The sequence below is a fragment of the Drosophila melanogaster genome, chromosome X (genome assembly GCF_000001215.4).
Source record: "Drosophila melanogaster chromosome X".
NCBI classification, from domain to species: domain Eukaryota; kingdom Metazoa; phylum Arthropoda; class Insecta; order Diptera; family Drosophilidae; genus Drosophila; species Drosophila melanogaster.
Genome location: NC_004354.4, coordinates 15,139,543 through 15,163,567, shown reverse-complemented (window position 1 = coordinate 15,163,567; position 24,025 = coordinate 15,139,543). Strand labels below are relative to the sequence as shown.

The following is a 24,025-nucleotide window of genomic DNA, read 5'->3' as shown; positions in this document are numbered from 1 at the left end:
ATTGCCCCAAAAATAACGAAACGTCAAGCGTTATTCTTCGATTTTTTCTTAGTGCTCCGTTACAGTTGCATAACCTGTATTAGTTGTTATTACCGTTTTGGAGATGATGGCCCGAAGAACCGATTGGCTTGTCCATTGATCAGCGGGCCCTGAATTCTGCTGCGGAATGATGGTTGGCGGGGGGCGGGGGATCCAACAGTTGGCAGTTGGCACTTGCCAAAAGCGCAGCAAGTGCTCACGCATGCAACTGCTGTGGCCGCGGCAGCGACGCCGACGGAGGCAGCGACAGGTAAACCAGGTAGCTTACAAGCTTACAAGACGCACGGCGCGACGTCTCCAACTTTCAGTTGCTTTCGAGCTGCACAAGGCGACGGTTTAAGATTTCGCCGCTTACCGGGTGAAAAAGAAGAGAGAACGAAAAGCGAACAGCCGGCCAGAGAGACTATCTCTAGAGAGAGAGAGAGAGAGAGAGCCAGCGAGCGAAAAGTGAAAGACCGAGAAGCCAGCGAAGAATTCTTCGAGCGCGATCGCCGACTTCAAATAGCTTCAGTTGCCCTGCAGAATTCCAAGCGATCGGTTCATGCAGCGGATTATCGCGTCGCGACTTACAATCAATATTTACATATATTTTTTTTAAGTTCGGTGCTCTCGTGCAGTGTGATCAATTTTTTTTTTTTTTTTGTTTACCGAGTATCGAACCCACACTTCCTGGCATGTCGAGGCAGCAATTGAAACAAACCGAAACTCGTGCCAAGTGCTAAAATTCCAAGGAAGTTGACAAAGTGTCGCCAAGCGAATTGCAAAATCCAGCGAAAAAGTATCACAAACCCAAACTAATATTTAATTAAATAAATTTAAAAAAAAACAAAAATTAAATAAAGGACGGACAGGAGCCGTGAGCGAGACAGCAACAATGCACCGCACGCAGCCGTCGCTGCCGCTGCCTCTGCCGCTGCTGGCGTTGGCGTTGGCGTTGGCTTCGGCGCTGGCTTTTGCGCAGGCGCAGAATATAGGTGAGTGTGTCAAGCGAAAGACGAAAACAAGAAAGAAGTTCTGCGAAAGGTGCCAGAACGACCAGCGGATACCCTGCACAAGGGGGCATATGTGTTCTTTAGGAATACGTCTTGGGAATATTCAAAATCATTGCACCTGAAAGTATAATGGTTATGGAAGTACATTTGTCCAAAGAATTTCCTTAGTTCAATATTCTTGAAAAAGAATTTATCACGCTCTACCGAAAATGTTTTTTAAAAACTATCAACGAATTATTATTGATTTTTGGTTAGATTTTGTTTTTGTGTCCATCAGAACGTTTAAAGCTGTAAATTTAGAGAGCTTTGGGAAAACACCTTCAGCAATCGCCTTGACATGTGGGAACTTTTGGGAAGCTTAGTTTTTATACAGGCTCATTTGCATAAATTATGAAATCTTAATTAGTCTGTGGTCTTAACGCTTAAATCATTCTCAAAAATCTTCTGACACGTAGACAATGCCTTCCAACTGAAAAGCATTTAAATTATTTATACTGTCGCTAAATGAATGGTATTTATGGGGAGATTTTAAAGCTGAACAATATTTGGGCTTTGGAGGCTTCAAATTTAATGATGTGAGATTACCACATTAATTTTGCTTTCCAAATCACAAAGACTTCTATCGACTAGTCGCGCATGCCCTATATTGAAGAGTATTTTTCAAAACCGCACCAACAACGGCACACGGAGCCAAAGCAAACAAATTTTCTCTCGTTCTCGTTTGTTGTGGATCCCACTTGTTGCTGTCGCTCTGCTTCTTCTTCTTCTCCCCATCTTTCTCCGCCGCCTGTTTTTGTTGTTGTTATTGTTGCCCATTTTCATCACCCATTTTTTGTTGCACTTTCGTGTGTGAGCGGCGCACCTTTAAAAAGCCAATGCTTTTCTGTTATTTTTTTCACATTTAATTTTTTTTTTTTAGTTTGTTTTTGCGCACATTTTTTTCGGCTGATTGTTGCTTTTTTTGATTTCCGGTTCTGGTTCGAAACAAAGGCAACGCTTTATAATTTGTATTATTTTTAATTCGGCTGCCTTTGCATTTTTTTCCCACGTTAATAAACGGGCGTCCAGGCTGTCGGCCAACTGGACTGTTGGCCATATTCCAGTTCCAGTTCCACACCCAGCCCACTTTTGGGTTCCAGTCTTGTTTTTTTTTTTTTTCTGCCTTTAGCACCGCCGAGTCAAGTGCTCTCGGCCGCCGGTTAATTGTTTCGTGGGATATGCGACACAAAAAGGGGAGCGTTGGGGGGCGTGCCACTCGGGCATTTGCCAGGAAACGGATGTTTGTTTGGGTCAGCAAACAATCGGAGACGATCGTAGACAGCAAACCAAAATGTGGCACACGAAAGACTTAGGCAACAAACTTGCCGCATGCACGTGACAAGTGCATTGCGAAAATATTACTACTTATAGAATATTTTGGATGGATGCGAACAATCGAACGGGCGAAGGAATAGAGTCAGCTTAAAATTCAAATCAACATTTAAATGTTAACATAGCAATATTAAAACAAAATTCATCACAAATTGTGCAGTTTAAACAGGGGCAATGTTAAATTTCCAACTACATTACTCTCCAGCTTTCTCATTACCCAAATACCAAAGTATCAATAGTTTTACTGGGTCAAAGAAGAGAAAAACACCTGTCACTGTTTCCCATATTCAATTACCTGTAACATATCGAATTGCAACTAAGAACCTAAATTGAAATGAGGAAATGGGGAAACGTGAAGGCATTAACTTTTACTCAACACTTTTACCACTGGCACCGGGAGGAAAATCTTGTAAATTAACTTAAATTAAACACAGACAGAGGCAGCGGCAGAACATACAGAAACTGAAATTAAAAGAAAATTTATGATCTGCGACAGTCATTCCACAATAAAAGCGACAACAATTGCAGTTGGCCGACAACAGAGAGAGAGAGAAAGAAAAAAAAAATACAAGCTGAGTTCAGTAAAAATCTGTAATGTTGGGAAAGTTTTATACATACACATCAACTGCTTTCCTTCGTATTGTTGACAATAACAAAAGTAAAAGTGCCAGGCAGCGATGGCGAATCGCAAGCTGCTGGGCTGATCGAGCATATGCCCAACATCTAATGGCCAAAATGTAATATGATGAGCAATGGGTATGGGCTTGAATGGATGGAGATGGGTAGATTGGTAGTTGGGTAGATTGGTAGTTGGGTAGATGGGGATGGGCATGCATGACCACCAGCTCATCATAATCATCATCAGCGGCAGATGCGGAAGCTCGGCGCCTCTTAATTGCAATGCGAAACTCCGAATGAAAAGACACTCGTACTCATGAGTACGTCGATGTACTCGTACCTTTTGTAACTGGCATAAAGATACCTGAAACGATACCTTTTGCCATCTGCCGATTGCTGCACAATGAACCGCAGCAATTTGTTTGTTTGAAAGGGTGGTGCACGCATGCCTGCCTCCTTTTATATATACTTCTTTTTTTCTTTGCGGTTTGTGGTCGTCGTTTTTACATAAGACCTGGAGCTCTTTCCAAACCACAAGGAAGTAGGAAGTTTTTCTGGAAAACCTACCACTGTGCGTGGGACAGCCAGACCTTCGGAGTCCGCTGTTTTCACTTTCAAATGAAATAGTATAATAATAATGATGCTGATGATGTTGTTCATGCGGGTGACACTGCCTGCCAAATGGTTTCAAGAGTCCAACTTGAGCATGTTCGACTTGAACTATTTACGCAACTTTTTCGACTTCGTTTCCATATATACTTTGTGTTTGTTTTTTTTTTAGGTTTTTAATTTTTTCTGGGTCTTATTTTCCTGGCACGTAGGTGGGCTGGGTATTGCGCAAAAGCTGTCAATGGCCTTGCCCAGGTACCCATGCACTCGATATGTAAATCATCAGCAAGAGTGACGAGCATTCAAAGCCAGTCGCCAAGCAATGCCAAACAATTGAAAAAGAAACTGAATAAATTCAGTTTACATTTTTGTTGAACAAAATGCCTCGTAAGTTCCACAAGAAATTGGGTATTCTCAAAAATTATTGCTACTTTTTTCATATTGCAAGCAATTGAGAGAGGTGTCCTTGTTTCCGCTTGAAAGTAATCAAACTTACGAATTTCTGGTAAAAACAATTTAGAATTAGTCAGAGTACATATTGCTCATCCCTATGTGTGGTAGACATGCGAAATCTTACACCTAATCTTGGCTAATAAGATGTCTCTCTAGCCAAATGATTTCATACCAAAAGCTGGCGAAGAATTGCTAAGGCGAGGGAGTGTCTTTGTCATTATGCGAGCTGATCTGATCTCATCGCATCTCATCCCCAGACAGACAGACCATAGATCTCAGTCGTTTGTCTGGATTGTGGCATAAATTTCAATCAGTTGCGAGATGCCATTTAGCTGATTTTTTGTGGGCTGGCCAAAACGCCCCACTACTACCGACGATTCTCAGGCGTGAGCGGTGTCACAGTATCGTTTTAATTGCCATAAACATAAATGGCATACTGCAGTTAAATATTTTTCATATATAGTATCTTGATCTCGCCGCAAAATACAGAAAAAGAAACAAAAAAAAAAAAAAAAACATACAGCACCCGTGGTCTGTGGGCAACTTTCGCGTTTTGTTTGCTAGCTGAGATGGTCGTGTGTGAAATTTTAATGTCGCAGTGAAATGCTCGAAAAGTGAAACTAACGTCTAATAAATAAATGAAATTGTTTGCTATTAGCAGCGCATTTAAATGCCACCAAGAAAGTCGCCGGCGAAAGAGAAACACACGTTGCACAAACAAAAAAAATGGAAAAAGAGCTGGGTAAAAATGTTGGACAGAATTTATGCGCGTTTTCTTTAATATTTCTTTTTTCAATTTAATTAATTGTAATATATGTGCGAGTGAGTACAAGTGCAATTGTGCCGTTGTGGCCACTGCAAATTGGCCAGTAACGTGATTCACGACTCACTTGGCAGCCACCAATGCCACCCCGCCAGTGCAAAGGCAAACAATTGAAATTGTTATTAATAATTGCTTTGTTAATAACTTTAAACGCTGTTGGAGCGGCGTTTCTGTTGCTCTGGTGCGTTTCGTCACTGGCCCAAAAAAAAAAAAAAAAAAAAAAAAACAGACGGTTGCAAATTGCCATCGAACGCAAAATATATGAAAACGATCGTGAATAAGTGACTTGAGACCCACTCGAGAGTGATTGATAATTTGGCACAGCTGTCGTTAATTACTGATCGATTGCATTGATCGAGGTCTCAAGTGTGAAAAGTTAGCCAAGGTGTAGCTAAATGATTTTGGTCTAGTTTACAGATCATTTGGAAATGGTGTAAACGAAAGTTTTAAGTTTGATATTTAAAGAAATCAATAGAGAACTGGCTAGAAATGTATTGTACATATATTTAAGTATATAAATTATCTATAATAACTACCTTTATCGCCAAGCGAATCTTGTTGAATCGCCAGGCACTGAATTTATTTGTGCATTTCCCCTAAGCCTTTTTAATATTTTAGCCATAACGATAACACTTATAATAACAATGGCCATAACAATAACCATAGATTATGATGGGGCTGGCTACCTAATTGCGGACATCGGACATGGACATGGACATGGACATGGATGTGGATGTGGATGTGGATGCGGCAGGCAACGCATGGAAATTGCAATTTGCTTAGCTCAGTTGTACTTTATGGTTGCTGATGATGTTGCGAGTGTTGCTCATGTTGCTAGTTGCATTGGTGTTGCAGTTGCTTTTGTTCCGCTTGCACGCTGAATGGAGAGGCGATGGCGCCATCTTCATCATGATGAAGATGATGATGGGGGGGCAAGTTCATTGACTGCTTCTCCGCTTCTCTGGGCAATCGGAAGTGCAGCATCGGCACAGGCTCAGGATGACTTGGCACTTTTGCAGCTGTGGCCAATCAATAAGAGAGCAGCAGTTGCAGCACCAGCAACAACAGCAGCAACAGCAGTTGCAGCAGCTACAGTTATGTCTTGTGGCAAGTTGCTACACCTGATTCCAAGCCCCAATTCCCCATCTCGATCCCGATCTTTTGATGTCGTAACCAGCCCCGCAACTAGCGGTAAAAATATTCAAATCGAATTCCAACAAATATCGATTTTATTAACAACGCCGCAGAGGCGGCCACAAAAATGTCTTAAGTGAAAATATTTATGACAAAACTGCGGTCTCCCTCCTCTAACATTTTTTTTGGATTTCTATTCCCTCTGAACCGGCTTTAATTTCCTTTTCGTATTGGGGCCAAGCTTTGATTTGTGGCTGCCCATTTGCATAGAAGAGTTGACAAAAGTCCAACAAGTGCGAGAGAAAGGCCCAGAAAAAAACAACATAGCTGAAATTGAAGAAGAACAGCCAACAAATTCTCCGGCTTTGTGTTCTCCTTTCTTATGCAAATTGCCCTGTAAACTGTTGTTTTTTATTCTATTTCTATTACCATTTCCATTTCTTTTTAACTACTTGCCTGCACTGGTGTGTGTGTGTGTGGTGTGTTTTTGGAAGCGGTCTGACCAAAAGATTAACCCCAGCGTTTGTCCACTTTTGGTGGCAGACACAGGCCACAAGCCCAAAACAAAAACCCAAAAAAAAAAGCCCATAAAACCAAAGTGGGGGCAATCTTCGCATAGCATTGAGAACGTTCACAGCCAAAGCAAATTAGGCACAAAACCAAAAGCCGATGCAAAAGCCACAGAAATTAGCAACTGCAATGAGAACGCATCTAAAGTGCACAGTGGGCGCCGGCTAAGTGCCACCGCTCACCACATTTCCCCACTGCAATCACTCACTGTGAAGTCTTGACTGTGGCACGAGCTGAAAAGCGGCGATGTTGCTGCTGCAGTTGCTTTTTCTGCTGCTGCTGCAACTGCAGGTGTTTCGCAGCTGGCAAACACACACACACACACACCCAGCTGGCATTCTATCTTAAACTGCATTTGGGCCGAAGTGACCCAGTTTGCAACCCAGCGCACAGTGAAACAAATTGGGCATGCTTTTGCTCTCTTTTTTATAGAAAAAATTTGAGAATATTTTGATATTTAGTTGCACTAGCTGTAACTAATAATTTTTTGTTAAATTTGCCTTTCAGTTGTATAATATTATACACATATAATGTTAAGTACAATACGATGATTTTGTTTTGTGCAGCGAGGAGAAGGACAACCGCAACTGGGCTGATGATGTTGCTTTTACGCTTGCACATTGATTTGCTGGCTGGTGCTTGGAATGCGGTCAACTGGCAAACGGCAAAGACGGCTTACAGCTTCCAACATCCAGCTACCACCACCTAGCATCCAGTATCCAGTATCTATGGTCTAGAGTCTATAGTCTAGAGTCTAGAGTCTAGAGTCCAGTGTTCAGCATTCAGCATCGTCGGTCAATGTCGTCGATCGTCTTTTTGGCTTGCGCCGATGGTCCGCTGACGATTGCCGTTGCTTGGCCTTGGTTTAGAAGCGGCAATCAAGCGTTTCCTTTGCGGCAAAAGTGCCGCAAAATCATATCGAACCTGTTATAAAGCTACGAGTTAGACCCACCGATCTAGCGATCTTCAGAGGGGGTGTCTTCGGGTGAAAGATGCTGCCTTGCCAACGGAATGGTATGGAATGGATGCTGTCATTGTGGTGAGCAGAAGACAGCCAGCAGCAATTCTTCTGGTTGTTCAACCACTGCCGCCGTTGCTGTTGTTCTTCTTGTTGTTTTACGTAACTGTTTACGCTTGAAATTTATTGTTGCTGTGCGTACCGTTACATAAAAGAGCGGTGGCAGTGGTGGGGGGGGGGGGGGGAAACCATCGCTGGCATGTTTATTTAATACGCTTAGCAGCTCTTAGCCAGCCAACTAGCTCGCAGACGTTCTTTGATGTCTCATTTACTGCGCATGATGGGCAATTTTTATGCGCAATTAATTCCAAAAGGCAAGAACGAACGGCTGGCGAGGAATACCAAAAGCCAAGGGCAGTCCCCCGGACAGAGACACCGAAAAAAAAAACCATGGCCTGCTTAATTAAATATGTTTGGGTTTAATAATAGCTTAGGGACTTTGACTTTATACTAACCTAATTATATGTGTTATCATCATACATTTTGTCATTTACTGAAATACCAAATGCGATCTTAGAATTATGCTATACTTCATGCTATAAGCTATACTTCAAATTTACGTTGCTCTCTATAATTGCTTTTCTCCTGTAAGTGTCAAGAGGTGACTTTATAATTAACTTTATAGATGATATATATGGCACAAAATTTTCGCTTAGTGCTCATCAAGCAATAAGTGCCCAAAAGTCGCCCAAGTGAGATCCTCTGGCGGAAGTTCAAATCAAAAGACTTAGGCAACGAACTTGCAGCTTGCACAAGTCTCGTCTGGCCAGGCGCATCCGCCAACAAAAGCAACAATGGCCACATTGCGCAAGTCGACTCACTTGCGAAATCTTTTTTCGATGTTCTCCAACTCTCCGAGTGTGTGTCGGTTTGTTTGTGTGCGATTTTAACGAGGTTCTACTAATTTGGCTTACCAAAAAAAAAAACAAAAAAAAAAATAACAGCAAACAGCAACACCAAAAAGCTTAGCAAACTGGGTCAAGAGAAGCGCGCCACAAAGGAGAAGAAGCTGCGTGAGAGCCCGGTCCATTCCAGCGCCAATTTATGTAAATCCAAAACCAATCAGCGACCAAAACGCTCTTCCCCCTCGATCATCATCATTATATTATGGTCATTATGACGAGGAGTTAACGGTTAGAGCGGCTTTTTTCGACCAGACTCCCGCCGTTTCGTGTGAATGGAATGAAAATTTCTTTTCTCTTCATAGTTTTATTTTCCTTCCGCAGGCAGAGTGTAGGGAAAACCTCGGCTATCGCAATTGGGCCATCGGGTACTAGCACTTGCACTTTCCGCCCAAAAAAACACGGCAAGATCTTAACATCGAGATCAGCAGATATAGAGTAATCGACGAAGCGTAGGCGCTTGGCAATCAGCGCATGACGTCCCAGAACTGCACTCACTGCAGAAAACCTTTTCGGGGAGCTAAGATCTGGAATCTCCAGTTTTTCATTTAGACATTTTCTCGTTTTTCTCGCCAGTTTCCCACTTACAGAGAGCCGAGACTAATTAGCGCTTGGGTCAAGAGCCGTCCCCAAATGAGCTGGCCAAATAAAACGGGCAGAAACAATAGGTAGTGCCCATTCCCCAGTTAAAAATTCCTTCAGGTGTGGACTTGCATTTAAAATGAAATTAGCCGACATACGCAAATTGCAGACTGCAGACTGAATATGATGGAAGATGGAAACTGAAGACTGGAAAATGAAGAATGGATAATGGGGAATGCAGGTTGGGCCTGGGAGCGAACCATGAGACCATAAGGCTTAAGTGAGGGTCACCATTAGCCATTGAAGTGCAACTTTCTACGCAGCGTTTGCAGGTTCAGCTGCACTATAAGCTGCACTTTAATCCACTGAATCGCATTAATTGAGGGCTCCACTCAAGCGGAAATCGTGAACCATTCACACTTGCCACTTCGATTTAAAACTGGTCTTTTGCATGTAAATAAGTGGAGATAGGCGATGACTGATTCAATGGTATGACATAAAAGTGATGACCTTTTCCCAAGCCAAAACTAATTAATTTACATTTTCAATAGAGAACTAAATAGATATTTTTTCAAAGAAAATTTCTAAGCAGCTTATCAACTTATCATGTCTCTTAATTAACGAAGTATTTTATTGAAATATTATTCTATAAAAATGATAATAAATTCTATAATTAAGGTATGTTTCCAGATAAATACTTATTTTCTTAAACGCATTTTTCTTTATACTCCTTAAACATTTTATACATATACAATTGATTTTTCTATATGAGAATTATTAAATTTCTTATGATTATAATTTTTTAACTACCACTTTAAATGTGAAAAAATGTTTCCTTTCCCGAGACCGCAGAAACCAAAAATTAATTCCCGCTTTCGTTTTTTCTTTCCTCCGCTGCTATTCAATCATATTTCTTTTCATTCAATTCTCTTTAATTTTTTTTTTTTTTTTTTTGGTGAACTGTGCAAATAACAATTTCGATTTTGGTGCTACACCGCACCACATTTTTCCTGGCAAAATAAAATAAAAATAAAACGAGAAAAGCAAAGGCAATGGCAATCAAAGAAAAGGCGTTGATGGGTAATTTGTTACAAGAGCAACAACGGACCATGTCCGAAACTAGTTGGAAATTATAACGGTTATTATGATTATAATGATTATTAGATGATTTAGATCCGCGCACAATGAATATTCCAACTTCCATAATGTTGGATGTTGCTGGTTGGTGAAGTTGCTGCTGCTGCTGCTGCTGCTGCTGCGGCTGCTGCTGCTGTAGTTGCTTGTTTAACAAATTGCTGCTGTTGTTTTGTCAATGGTAGCGTGCTTTTTTGTTGTTGCTTTGTGGGGCTTATGTATATGTATGTGGGTATGGGTATCACTTTCACTAAGTTCGCGCACATAGAAAGCAAATGAAAGCAACGCAAACGGCAATGGCAACAAGTTGCTGTCTGTCTGCCTTTGCACTTTAAGGTATTGGCGGCTCCCACTAGCAGCTAGCTCTATAAAAATACAGAGGGAAAAAAACGGGCCCAGAAAAACCAAAGTACAGATGCCAAAAAAAAAAAAAAAAACATTGTATAGTGCCGCATTGTCATGCATGGCCGACTGGGCAACCTTTGGTTTGGTTTGGTTTCTTTCTCGGTTTTCGACGCACAGCGTGGGAGTCGTCATTAAGTTTAAAGTTGGGGGAACTGTAGCTTGGACTGGCTTTAACTGAAACTGAAACCGAAACCGAAACTGAGCCGAAATTGAAAATGCTTCATGAACTTGATTTCTTAATTTGCGTTTGCCCTGCATGACAAATGACTCGCCTAAAAGTTGCCTTTTGTTAATTTCAATTTGCCCGAACTAATTTGATTTGTGTTGCTCTCTTTAGTGGGGGGTGGGGTGTATTACTTTTAATACACACTTTATGGCTGAGTTGGAGGGGCTAAAAACTAAGCGTTTGGATGAGTTGTTGGCTAAGAAGAAACCGTTATGATGAAATTGCACTGGCATTGGCATCGGTGCATCGAGATTGTATAAGAAGCTGCTGTTGCTGCAGCAATTGGCTGCAATGTGTAGCAACGACTGGGCAAGACGTGTTTTTTTTTTTTATCATTCCTCCCCTTTTTTATACCCATTACTCGCAGAGTGAAGGGTATACTATGTTCGTGGAAAAGTATATAACGGATTGAAGGAAGCGTATGTTAGTAAAGAAGTCAATTGGTTTGATTTATGGTTGCTCGCTGAGCAGGTGGTATCAAATAGTCGAGACACCAAAAACTATAGCGCTCTCTATGGTTTTTTATGCTGCTGCAGCTGCTTGGAAAGTTGCACTGCTGCTTGTTGGCTGTTGGTCAAATGATGTTGCAGTTATTCGACCATTTATGGCATGAATCGCCGCCTGACTGACTGCCTTTTTGACTGGCCACAGTGTTCCCACTTCGCCGATTATGCAAAGTCGCACTTGGCAAGAAGAACAATTTTAGCAGTTAGCAGTTCGGTGGGGATGAATCAAACTCATGACATTGGATTGGATAGTCAGATAGCTGGATAGCCTGGGAACTGCTCAATTGAATAACTAATCATGCTGTAGCAGCAGCAGCAACACATTTGATTATTGCACACGGCTGGCTCGCATTTTTGCATAGATACTCAGATACTCGTACAAAAGCGGCAGCTACAACTAAATTGATGTCTGTTTTTCCTGATGTTTTATTTTTTTTTTTTTATGTTGTTGTGGCCATTTTCTCACGCTTTGCATTGACAACAACTATAGAGGCAACAGCAACTGCAGTCGAGAACATTTTGCAATCTGCGAATGCCAGAGATTTTTCGCCTGGCGTCGATTCAAGTGACCAAAGTGGAACGGAACTTGCCTAATTGTCAATCAAGTGGTGGGGAAAATGGAAAATACCCCTGACAAAGCGGCAAAAGATATAACACGTTATAATTGGAAAATGCTTTAGATTCATTGATTGGAAATTAAATCAAATAATAACGAGTCATTATAATGGAAAAATAGTAGACAATGTTGCAAAGATTTGTGCTTTAAGAGATCACTTTCCTATTATATTATATTCCTATAATAATGCTTACTAATAATAATATTAAATGATATATATTTTCAAATATATAATAAAACTGAAATAAAACAAAATCACAACAGTGAATCGCTTATACTTTCCACTTAATATTTAATCTGCTAATTCAAGATAAAACCCATAAACCTATTCAACGAATTCTTAGCTTTCTCCTTATGTCTATATTCAATTAAATAATATTCAATCATTCGCGCCACTCTAGAATCTTAGAATCAATATTATCTCATGCCCGCCGTTCGACTTAATCAACATTTAATCGAGAACCTTAGTGGGGCATTAATTTGATAAATGATGGGGGGGAATATCCATACCTTAGCAACTCAATTCGCTGAGAACCCCATCGAAACCTAATTGGGAAATCAATCAAAAATGATTTGCTCGCTTAGGGGCAGTGCAGTCCGTGGAGCCTCGGTGATGAGAACCATTGCGGCAATCGAAGAAGCTGAGGAATACGAGTAATTGATGGCCATATAATCTAATAATAATTTCTTCTACCTTGCAGATGCCGGTTGCAGTTTCCCGGGATCGCCGGCGCACAGCAGCGTCGTCTTCTCGAATGCGAATCTCACCCAGGGCACGGTGGCCTCCTACAGCTGCGAGCGGGGATTCGAGCTTCTGGGACCGGCGCGGCGTGTCTGCGACAAGGGGCAATGGGTGCCCGAGGGCATTCCGTTCTGCGGTAAGCAAGAAATACACACAAGCACTCACAAATTCAAACAGCCAAACAAAAGACTGCGGACACGAACTTGCCGTTGCCGTTCGTCAACTCAATTAGCGCCTCGGAGGCGACTTCGATTCCAAATCGGACGTGGCCGCGAACTGGGAACTACTTTCACCGCCACGAAGTTGGAAGCGTTCTCAAAATATTGTAACACAGAAAGAAATGATATTATTTGTAGATAAAGAGAGTAGTTTATTATAAAAATGCATTTAAACAGGCAAGATTTTAAAATAGTCGCTCATTATTCCAAAAGAAAAGATAGAACCAAAAGTATTTGAGCAAAATGAAAAACTTTTTCGAGATTAAATTTCGTTAATTAAAGTTAAAACAATTTAATTCAAACTCGATTTTCTTTGTATGTACATATGTATGCTGGCCGCTGTGAAAGAGAGCACATGGCATTCCAATTGAATGCAAAGTTGTTAACCGAAAGCGAAACATGATTAACAAAACGCGCAAAATTGGGCTAAAATCCAATGCGTATGTGTGTGTGTGTGTATGTGTAAAAAAAAAAAGACTGGCCAGCGAAGAAAGGCGGGATGCGCAGAGAGAAGCCGCGAGGTGGGAAGAATTCAGCAATTGCCTCGCTCGATCAGATTGACCCACTTTTGTGACTTTGAACGTAGAAAAGCCAACGGACACGAGCAAATAAAAGGGTAAAACGTGTCGGGCACGAAAATAAATAAATGTTCTAAGTGAATTCACCACCAGACATGCACTTCCGTGGGCCAAATAAAAAAAACGGAACCCGAATTGACTGACACAACGAGAGCGGCGGCAAATGGATTTCTAGTCAATGAATGCCGGCATTTGTTGAATGAATTGATCGATTTGGGGGGCGTAAAATAATTCTCGGTAAAAAGGCGGCCCTTTAACGATCCATCAAAATTTCAACGGGCTCTTTGTTGCTAGAGATCTCAACGATAAGTCGATCGATCTGAGGCAGTAGTAAGTGTTGATACCCATTGATAATGCCTGGGAAAGTGAGGGAAAATTGTTGGTCTGGATAATCAAACAATTTCAAAGTGCAATTAAAATATATATTTTCATTAGAAAGCGATCCAAAGAATTCATACATCGAAAGTAAAATCAAATGAAACGATATTTCACGCTAAAATTTATGATTTCACTTTGACTGACCCAATTCGATTTTAATTCCTTCACTTTGTGTGAGTCGATTAATATTCCCTTAAAATTCTTTGACACGAGGTCGAGTAAATCGTGAGATCTATAGTTGCTGTATCTGACCCCCAAATTCCCCGCTGTGTTGGCTGATTGCAAGTTTATGACGCTCTTATAGAAAAGGAAAACAAAGCCGCGATCGCCCGAACTTAAAATCGGATTTTCTCTGATCATCTATGGATCTGTAGACCTGGTTTTGGTTTTGTAATTCAAATTTTGATCCATAGTGACTCAGCAGGCTGGCAGCTAGACAGGCGATAGGAAATTAATTAAATGAAATTAAAAGGCATTTGTCACACCGGCAAACACCTGCTGGCTGCTACACAGAGCGAAATTGGGCGGTGGCTTAGTCCCAAGTTAGAAAGCAGTCGTCGCAAAAAAAAAGTTTCCAAGCCGTTGGATCCAAAACCAAACCCGTCTTATCCGACAGATGCATCTGATTAATGAATCCCAATGCCGCAGAAGTGCGTGGCGAGCGATGTAATTAAGCCCGGCCAGGTGAGCAAGTAAAAGTTGAGCCGACATTAAATTTCACTTTTGCTTTTTGGCCAGCGCATAAAAATCTCCAGGTCCGTAAAATAAACTAAAGATGAAAAAAAAAATAATAATAAAGACAATGGGCCCGGGCCAGAACGAAGGTCTCTTGACAAATTCGCCAGGCAGAACATTGTTAGATTTTTTTTTTGGTCTTTTCGAGTTGTTATTGCTTTGTCTTCACTCGTTTTGGCCACAAACCGTGTCAGGGCCCGCGGCCAATTAGCCGGGCCTTGGGCCCACTCTGGGAACTCTGGTGCTCCGGCCCTCGGACCAACTGAATCCAAGAACGACTCCAACTGGCTAGCAAATCGCTTGAAAAGCGGACCAAGACTGATATCTTCATCGCCGCAATGCGCCTTGAATTCCCAAATAATTACCAATGACCCCTATCTTTATATTTGCTCATCAACAATGCAGTTAGCATAAATTATCATTGGTTCTACATAGGAACTTGGCTAATTATATAACATTTTGAGAGAAGAACACCTACAATAAAAAAAACATCATTAAATATGTTATTGAGGCTTAGTTTTAAAATTATATTTTAAACTTATTCCTACAAAAAACTGACCCCGACATGTGCATGAACATTCTATCTACATCCTAACTTCTTTATGATTTATCAATTAATTCGCAATTTTACTTACAGTTTTGAACGTTGCCGCTGGCAAGGCGCCCATGCAGATTTCCACTGATGGCGCTGGTGCTCCACAAAAGGCCATCGATGGCTCCACATCCGCCTTCTTCACACCGGAGACCTGCTCGCTGACGAAGGCGGAGCGATCGCCCTGGTGGTATGTGAATCTCCTGGAACCCTACATGGTGCAACTGGTGCGTCTGGACTTTGGCAAATCCTGTTGCGGTAAGTTTAGCTGCAAGTTTCTTATTAATAAGCATGCGCAGACTACATACATGTAGAAAATTTTAAGTTGCTTTATCTAACTACCCTCACTACCTTGGCCAAAAAAAAAAAAACAATAAAAATGGAAAGTGAATGAATGCTGCGCATTTTGTTCCCTTTTTCGGTTGCCACAATTTATTGCAACTTTGGTAGACAGAAACTTAACGAGCAAATGGCGATTAGCCCGTGGTAATCCTCCAGCAAATTGATTAAATTGGGCAACTTTTTCGCTTTTATACAAACCGCAGTCAACCATTATCGCGGCGGCCCAACCCTAAACCTGTCGCAAACATATAGTAAATGTATATATATATATATATGGCGATAAAGGCGAATAATAGACCTGCTTGGACCACATTCTGTGGACGAAACTCTCTTGCCCGACGGACAGTTCAATGCCCCGCTTTTCCCAGGCTGCCAGTCAGCCAGCCAGGCAGTCTGCCAGGGTCTATACCGAGTCTATAAGTCTGCCCAGGCTACCACCAGATTTTCGAGCACCTCTCCAGCTTCACTGGCTAAAATGGCAAATGCTGCACGATCTTCTTCCCCAAACATCGTCTTTGTTTTAAGTGGAAAAAAAAGGGTTGCCGAAACAGCAACGGCGGCAAAAGCAAACAACTGCCAGCCAGTTTTCCCTAATGCTTTCACTTGCCAGCAACCTGAAGTCCCCCATCTCCATCCACATCTCCAACTCCATCTTCATCCTCGCCTCCATCTCCATCTCCTCGAATCTTTGGCTGGTTATGTGATTTTCGTGCGGCTCTGGCGACGACAGCGAAGACTTCGACTTCGACTGCGACTTTGACTTGGTCTTGGACTCGATCTACAAGCTGAAAAAAAAACCCAAGAAACCCAGACCCAGTGAGTCAGTGCGGCCCGAAATTTATGATTACTTTCACTTGGCTGACGATGAGGCTGAGTCGTCTGCGGCTTTCAGCAAACCAAACCGAACCGAGCTCAACTGAACTGAACTGAACCCGCCTGACCCGCTGACAGACAAAGCCAAAGCCCAAATGGTGACAACAGGAATACCAATAGAAAGAGCTGAGAAACTAGGCAGCGCCTAATTAATGTTTGTATGTTTAATCTTGTAGATCAGAAATGATTACCTAATCAAAAGTCTATTGCTTATAAAATCAATTGAAAATAAACATTTTATATCTAATAATCATTGAAAACGAATGTGAGACAGTCCCTTGGCCCATTCTTTTCTTGATTTTGGAAAAAATTCCTATTTTTTGCGGAAAATAAAAACATCAAATTCCCTTTACATTCCAGATATTTTTCCAGAATTTTTTTATAAGTTGTTTTTAAGGGTCATCAACATTTTTTGTGAAAAACGGTCAAAATTTAACTATTTTATTTGTGCATGCCAGTCGATTGCAAATTTTGTTACGAGCTCAAAAAGGTGGAACATTCCACATTTAGACCAATATTTTCTTATTTTTGGCCAAAAGGCAGATTATTTTTAAGGATAATCAGAATGTGAATTCTTGTTTAAGAATGTGTTATAAAATTGAAACATTTTTGCATAGCAACCTTAATAACGTTTATTGTCACATGCTCCCGTTGCAGGCAATAAGCCCGCCACAATTGTAGTGCGAGTGGGCAACAACCGACCGGACTTGGGCACAAATCCGATCTGCAACCGCTTCACGGGCCTCCTGGAGGCCGGACAGCCGCTCTTCCTGCCCTGCAATCCCCCGATGCCGGGAGCCTTCGTGAGTGTCCACCTGGAGAATAGCACACCCAATCCGCTGTCCATTTGCGAGGCGTTCGTCTACACGGACCAAGCGCTGCCCATCGAGCGGTGTCCCACCTTCCGCGATCAGCCGCCTGGAGCTCTGGCCTCGTACAATGGCAAGTGCTACATCTTCTACAACCGCCAGCCGCTGAACTTTTTGGACGCACTGTCCTTCTGTCGATCCCGTGGCGGTACGCTGATCAGTGAGAGCAATCCGGCGCTGCAGGGATTCATCAGTTGGGAGCTGTGGCGGCGTCATCGCAGTGACGTCAGTTCGCAGTACTGGATGGGAGCGGTACGTGATGGCAGCGATCGCAGCAGCTGGAAATGGGTGAACGGTGACGAGCTGACCGTCTCCTTCTGGAGTCATCCCGGCGGCGATGAGGATTGTGCCCGATTTGATGGCTCCAAGGGCTGGCTCTGGAGCGATACCAACTGCAACACGCTGCTGAACTTCATCTGTCAGCACCAACCGAAGACCTGTGGCCGACCGGAGCAACCGCCCAATTCCACGATGGTAGCCCTGAACGGATTCGAGGTTGGCGCCCAGATCAAGTACAGCTGCGATGCCAATCACCTGCTGGTGGGTCCCGCCACGAGGACCTGCCTGGAGACTGGATTCTACAATGAGTTCCCGCCAGTGTGCAAGTGTAAGTATTAATACGCTCATCAAGTGTTGCTTCGTTAAGAAATGACTTCACATTTGATTATCTCTGATGTATGGTAATTAATATCTAATCCTACTCTAGACATCGAGTGTGGTCTGCCGGCCAGCATTGCCCATGGTTCCTACGCCCTGCTCAACAACACGGTTGGCTACTTGAGCCTGGTGAAGTATTCGTGCGAGGAGGGTTACGAGATGATAGGACGAGCTTTGCTCACCTGCGACTTTGATGAGCGCTGGAATGGACCTCCACCACGTTGTGAGAGTGAGTAGACATGAATATAGAACTCAATCGATAGAGATTCCTAATCCCACCTAATTCACTTATCGTTTTCTAGTTGTGGAGTGCGACACTCTGCCCGGCAACTACTACAGCACCATTATCAACGCTCCCAATGGCACATACTACGGCTCCAAGGCGGAGATCAGTTGTCCACCCGGATACCGCATGGAAGGACCTCGAGTGCTTACCTGCCTGGCCAGTGGTCAATGGAGCAGTGCCCTGCCGCGTTGCATCAAACTGGAACCGTCCACTCAGCCCACTGCCGCGTCCACCATTCCCGTGCCCTCGTCGGTGGCCACGCCACCACCGTTCCGCCCCAAGGTGGTCAGCTCGACCACCAGCCGCACCCCCTACCGCCCAGCAGTATCCACGGCGAGCAGCGGCATTGGCGGCAGCTCCACCAGCACAGTGGGCACGTATCCCAGTCTCAGCCCCACGCAGGTGGAGATCAATGGCGAATGTGAGTAGAGCGACGAATTATATCTCATGTTCCAGGGTCTCCTGGGTTTACTGCATGCTAATGTTAGTCATCCCTTGGAGAGATTTTTAGTTCGAATTTGTATGCAACTTATTCCTAATTTCATCACCTTTAACTTTTAATCCCCAGCTGAATCCGAAGAGGAAATCAATGTGCCTCCAGTGCCTGGCACCGTTCGCGAGGAGTTCCCACCACGACGCACAGTTCGTCCAGTGCTCATACCGAAGAAGCCGAACAGCACACCGGCTGCCCTGCCGCCCACCACCCATCAGGTGCCACCGCAACCACCGTCCACCTACGCACCCACACCACCGCGCAGCTCGCGACCAAGTGGTGCTCCGAATAGCGCCGGCGAAGTGGAGACAACCACGCGGAATACACAGCAGATCATCGCCAATTCGCATCCGCAAGACAACGAGATCCCCGACAGTGTCAACATCCAGCAGAACCAGTCGCCCAATGTCAACGTGCCCTTCGCCGTCGATAATCCCGACCGCAAGGAGACCAAGGAGGCCAAACTTAATCTGGGCGCCATCGTTGCTCTGGGCGCTTTTGGTGGTTTCGTCTTCCTGGCCGCCGTCATCACAACGATCGTGATCCTTGTGCGAAGGTGAGTCATCCAGCCGGGGAAACGGGCACAGAAAATTGGGAGCAGATATGGGATCAGTGATCAGTCCGATATGTTCGGGGTCAATTTGGTTAGGTTCTCCAAAGATAATCAAGGTGATGATTGGCTAACCAATATATTTTAATATATTTATTTAAACTCGGCCTGGGCTTTGATAGGGATATGTTTAATTCAAATTATAATGGTAATGCAATTAATTGAATAAACTTAAAGAATTTTTGATTTAAGTTTATATACATTAACACCAATGATTTCAAAGTTTTTTGAGACACTCACCATTTTATGAAAGTAATATAATTTGTAATAGCATAATATATTTTCTAAATCAATGAAAACATTTTAATGTAATTTTTTCAAATATCTTGTAATACCTTCCAAATTCAATACTGTGGCCAAACTATACTATAATAGTAAACCCTATTCGATTTGAATCTTTGTTAAGTATGCTTAAAAAATGTCACAGTAACGGAATTTGTAATAAGATCAGATTGACCGTGATTTCATATCAATAATTATGTTGTGTGTGGAGGAAAGTCGATGTCGTTGTCGGGGTCACCACCTGTCCAGCCACCCCCTGTCCCTTTCACGTCCTCTGTATGTCTCTCTCTCTCTCTCTCTCTCTCTCTCTCTCTCTCGATCTGTCTGCCTCGCTCCCTCTAGTTCACAAACGCTGTCTCCGTCTCGCTCTTCATGTCACAACCTCTCTCTTTCGTCGCTGAGTGCCCCCCAAATTTTGGATGGTTTTATTTTGATTTCAGTAATCCCCGGAATTTTGAATCTATCTCTCTGTGAAAACCTCAACACTCACACACACACCTGTACAAAAAAAGAGAGTCTCTCACGCACACGCACACACCTGAACATCGAACGCTTTCTCTTTCTCGTTGTACAACTCTCTTTTTTCGTTTTTGCTTCTCCCACTCTCTGTCTTTTGGCAAAACCATTCGTCAGCACCCCGAACAGCCAACGGCGGCACCTAGCCAAACACTTAACCGCTTACCAACATCATCATGCTCATCATCACCACCACCAGCAGATCCAGCAGCAATTCCACCACCGCAACCAGCAGCAGCAGCAGCAGGAGCAGCACCACCAGAACCACACACGCCAGCAGCAACAGAAGTACCACCAACAACAGGAGCAACTGCATCAGAGCCACCGCCAAAAGAAGCAGCCATCGCAATCGAAGAAAGGCCAGGGGGGAATCGGAATTGGGATCGGGATCGGGATACCGCGACCGAGTCGATTGCCCAGCTATGCCACGGCGACGGCCACCAGTGCCACCAGCTACGCATCCACCGCCCAATTAACCCAGAGTCACCTCTTTCCCGACGGCGGTGGCTATGGGAGCGTGGGATCGAGCAGTGCTGGTGGTCTGGTCCATGCGCCATCCATGTGGTACAGCGTACTGGCACTGCCCTTCGATGATCAGAAGCTGGGTCGCCGGGAGTTCAGCAGCTATGGACGCGGATATCGTGCCCGGGCTGGACTCTTCAGCAACTCCCATATGTAGAGCAGCCGAATGAAAAGCAAAGCGACAGGAAATACAAATGGAAAACCGATGGAAAACCAAGCCAAAGAGACCTGCTACTACCTGGAAAAACCACTTAAAGCTAAAAAAAAAAAACGTGCCAAAGATGCAAGACAAAAAAAAAACAAATTAAAAATAATTTAGAGCAAGAACAAACAAAGCGGCCATATGCACAAATGTAAGCAGCCCAAAAATCAATCAATCAATCAGTCAACAACAACACCACACGAAACAACAACAATCAATCAGTCAGTCAATCAAACAAGCAACACTGAAACAAACACCAACAAACAAAATACTGAAAGCTGCGAATGCTGTGGGCTGTGAGGCGATAATCCTACTCTTTGCTGTTGCACCTCCATCAATCAATCAGTCAATCAATCAATCAATCAATGCATCTATCACCCACCAACAAGACTCTCTTCCACACACACACACACACACAGAAACACTGCACGCCTGGTTCGCTGTCTCTGTCTCTTTTTGCCTGCCTGCCTGCCTGTCTCTTTCTCTAGCCCTCCATCTGTCTCTCTCCAAACATATCTATCCGTCTCTGTCTCTGTGTGCGTAGTTCTCCGTGCCTAACCCTCTTTTTTGCCTGATTTTGTGACTAACCCAACACTGTTTCGTCCTGGCATTCAGTATTATAACTATTTACTCAGAAATATCAACTGACCAATGTAATTTCTCGTGTAATCCACAGAAACCGAACCACACAACACTATCGCCATCGCGCCTCGCCCGACTGCAACACTGTGGCCAGCTTCGATAGCTCCACCTCCGGATCCCGCAATGGACTCAACAGGTGGGTTAAAAACATCTCGATAACGGTCAAAACGAATATGAATATATGTTCTTTAGATCAGCGTTTAAAGTTGATTTCCTCAATATCAATATTTATTTTAATATTATTATAAATTCTCATTCGTAGGTACTACCGCCAAGCCTGGGAGAACCTGCACGAGTCCGCCTCGAAGAACAGCTCACACAACGCCCTCCGCCGCAAGGAGACCCTCGATCCACCGAGCATGACCCGTTCCCGGGACAATCTGCGCGACAATATGCAGCGATCCCGCGAAAATCTCGACAGGTTAGTCATTCACCTTTGGTCATTGAGTAGAGGAACTATTAGATATACCCAAATAGAGTTAATTTCTAATCAGTTGGATTCCCCGAAACAGATGCGGCAGGGACAACTACGGCATGCGGGATGACTCCGAGATGGTGGTGTCCTCGGTGGTGTCGGATGTGTGCCTGAAGGGCGAGAAGAAGCGCCATCACCATCATCACCACAAGAGCAGCTCCCGCAACGGCGACTACCGCGATCGGGATCACTCCTCCGGCAGACGCGAGCACCACCGACATAGTGGTGGTGGTGGTGGCGGCGGAGGCGGTGGTGGCGGCCACTATTGACCAACCATGGTCATCACCATCAATGTGGAGCGGCAGTAGCCAAACGAACGATAGTGGCCAGCAGCAGTCGGCGTAGAGATCGGATTCGGATTCGGACTTGGATTTGGATTTTGATTTGGACTCGGGTTTTTGGTTTTGGATTTGGATTCAGATTCGAAAATCGCGATCTGAGAACTGCAATGCGAGCGCAACAACGAAACGTTTTTTGTTTAATTTTAGCATCAGTTTTTTTTCGCGCATTAGTTATGTAAGCCACAGATGGAGAAAAAAGGGGTTCGGAAAATGTAAGGAGAAAACTTTTCTGTTTATAGTGAAAAAAAGAGAAATGTTAAAACATCAGCGCAAGAGATCATTTAACTTGCAAGTCAGTACTTAGCTATATAATCGTATGCTATGTTTATTTTTTGGGCTGAAACTCAGAAATCTTCGGAGACTTTAGAACCTTTGGTTAAAGAAATATACATTTGAGAACTTTTAGGAACAAACATTCCATAAATCTATACAAAAAAAAAACTTGAATCTCTTCTTGACAATTTGTTTAAATGTTTACCAAAACTTTGTGGTTTTTAAAGTCCCGGAGTTTCGGGTACGGTCCCATTTATAAGTATATATGCACTCGTGCTAAGATTTGGTCCGAACTCGTATAATTTATTCGCAAAGCTTTCATAAGGTTCTTAGTTAAATTTTCTTTATGAATTAGTTGTATGTAAAGGCGTGAAAAAGGGCAAAAAGGCGAGGCGTAGTAATTAGTTGCAAGGCACCACCAAGTCCACCCACATCCACACCTCCCCGAAGGTCACTCCACCCCATTTCCCCTTCACCCAGCAAGCAGATCACACAGCTGCAGCCAAATTATGTGCAACTTGGTTTCGTTTGAGGTCTCAAGCCCAATCGACTTGCTCATAGTCGCAAATTAGTTACGTAAACACTTACACTAGATAGAACTACCCATCCATTCCACAAGAAAAAATCCATAAAAAAAAATTCAAAAACAAATCACAAAACTCCAATCGGCAGCAGCAGCAACAGCAAATAATATCGTAGTACGCGTGCCACACCGAACATAGTGTATAAATATCTGCACAGGATCGAAAGAGTATATATATTATTATTAGCCCCAACTCACCAAGCTACACCATTTCATTATGTTTTTGTACCTACCCATTATATATCGCCCTGTATTTGTATTTCTAGAGTCTTGTAATTTGTAGATTTTGTTTTCGCGTGTGTATCGTCGAGCGGTCCAGTGCTAAAATGTCGCTCAGTATGCAATATTATTTGAATTTCGTGCATTATTTCCAATGTAAATAATAATAATTTATTTCATAAATAAAACAATGAATATTTTTACTAAACAAGATTTGGATTTTTACCTTTCTGGTTGGTTTTATTATTTCCAATAAACGAAGTTTGTAAATGAACGAAATACAAATCATACTTCAAAATTGGCGGGCAATAATAAGCGCCATCTATTGGCCTTTTGAAGGAACAGCTGATTTAACATATGGTGTCGCTGTTAAAATGCCAACTTGCCAAGTGCTGTTGTGCTATCGAAATGGCAGCCGATAGTAGTGCTGTTAGGCGCAAGTCCGCTGTTATGAGAAATTTATGTAATTGGTATTTTTTGATACGAGGCTGTTAATTTTGATAACTGTTGTAATAGAAACAATAATAGGTTCATTAAATCGGATACATTATGTGTTCTACAATTACGTAAAGTGGCTGTACATTAATGCAGTGTTTTTG

At 43.0% G+C, this 24,025-nt stretch overlaps 1 protein-coding gene across 4 annotated transcripts; it reads left to right on the top strand.

The window, feature by feature from the left end:
• Positions 1-342: 342 nt before the first annotated feature.
• On the top strand, positions 343-23,631 carry CG9095 (uncharacterized protein). 4 transcript variants are annotated; one of them, NM_001103514.2, is made up of 11 exons: positions 343-1,013; positions 12,700-12,876; positions 15,287-15,499; positions 17,114-17,932; positions 18,032-18,211; positions 18,285-18,689; positions 18,837-19,317; positions 20,287-20,844; positions 21,570-21,671; positions 21,798-21,956; positions 22,048-23,631. In NM_001103514.2, exons 1-11 carry the CDS (start codon positions 914-916, stop codon positions 22,277-22,279), a joined length of 3,426 nt encoding a protein of 1,141 aa, NP_001096984.1. In that variant the 5' UTR covers positions 343-913; the 3' UTR covers positions 22,280-23,631. The 4 variants fall into 3 exon arrangements, with proteins under 4 accessions (NP_001096984.1, NP_573006.1, NP_001259562.1 ...); NM_132778.2 differs by lacking the exon at positions 20,287-20,844; NM_001298336.1 differs by lacking the exon at positions 20,287-20,844 and having other exon boundaries at positions 22,030-23,631.
• The last annotated feature ends 394 nt before the right edge of the window (positions 23,632-24,025 follow it).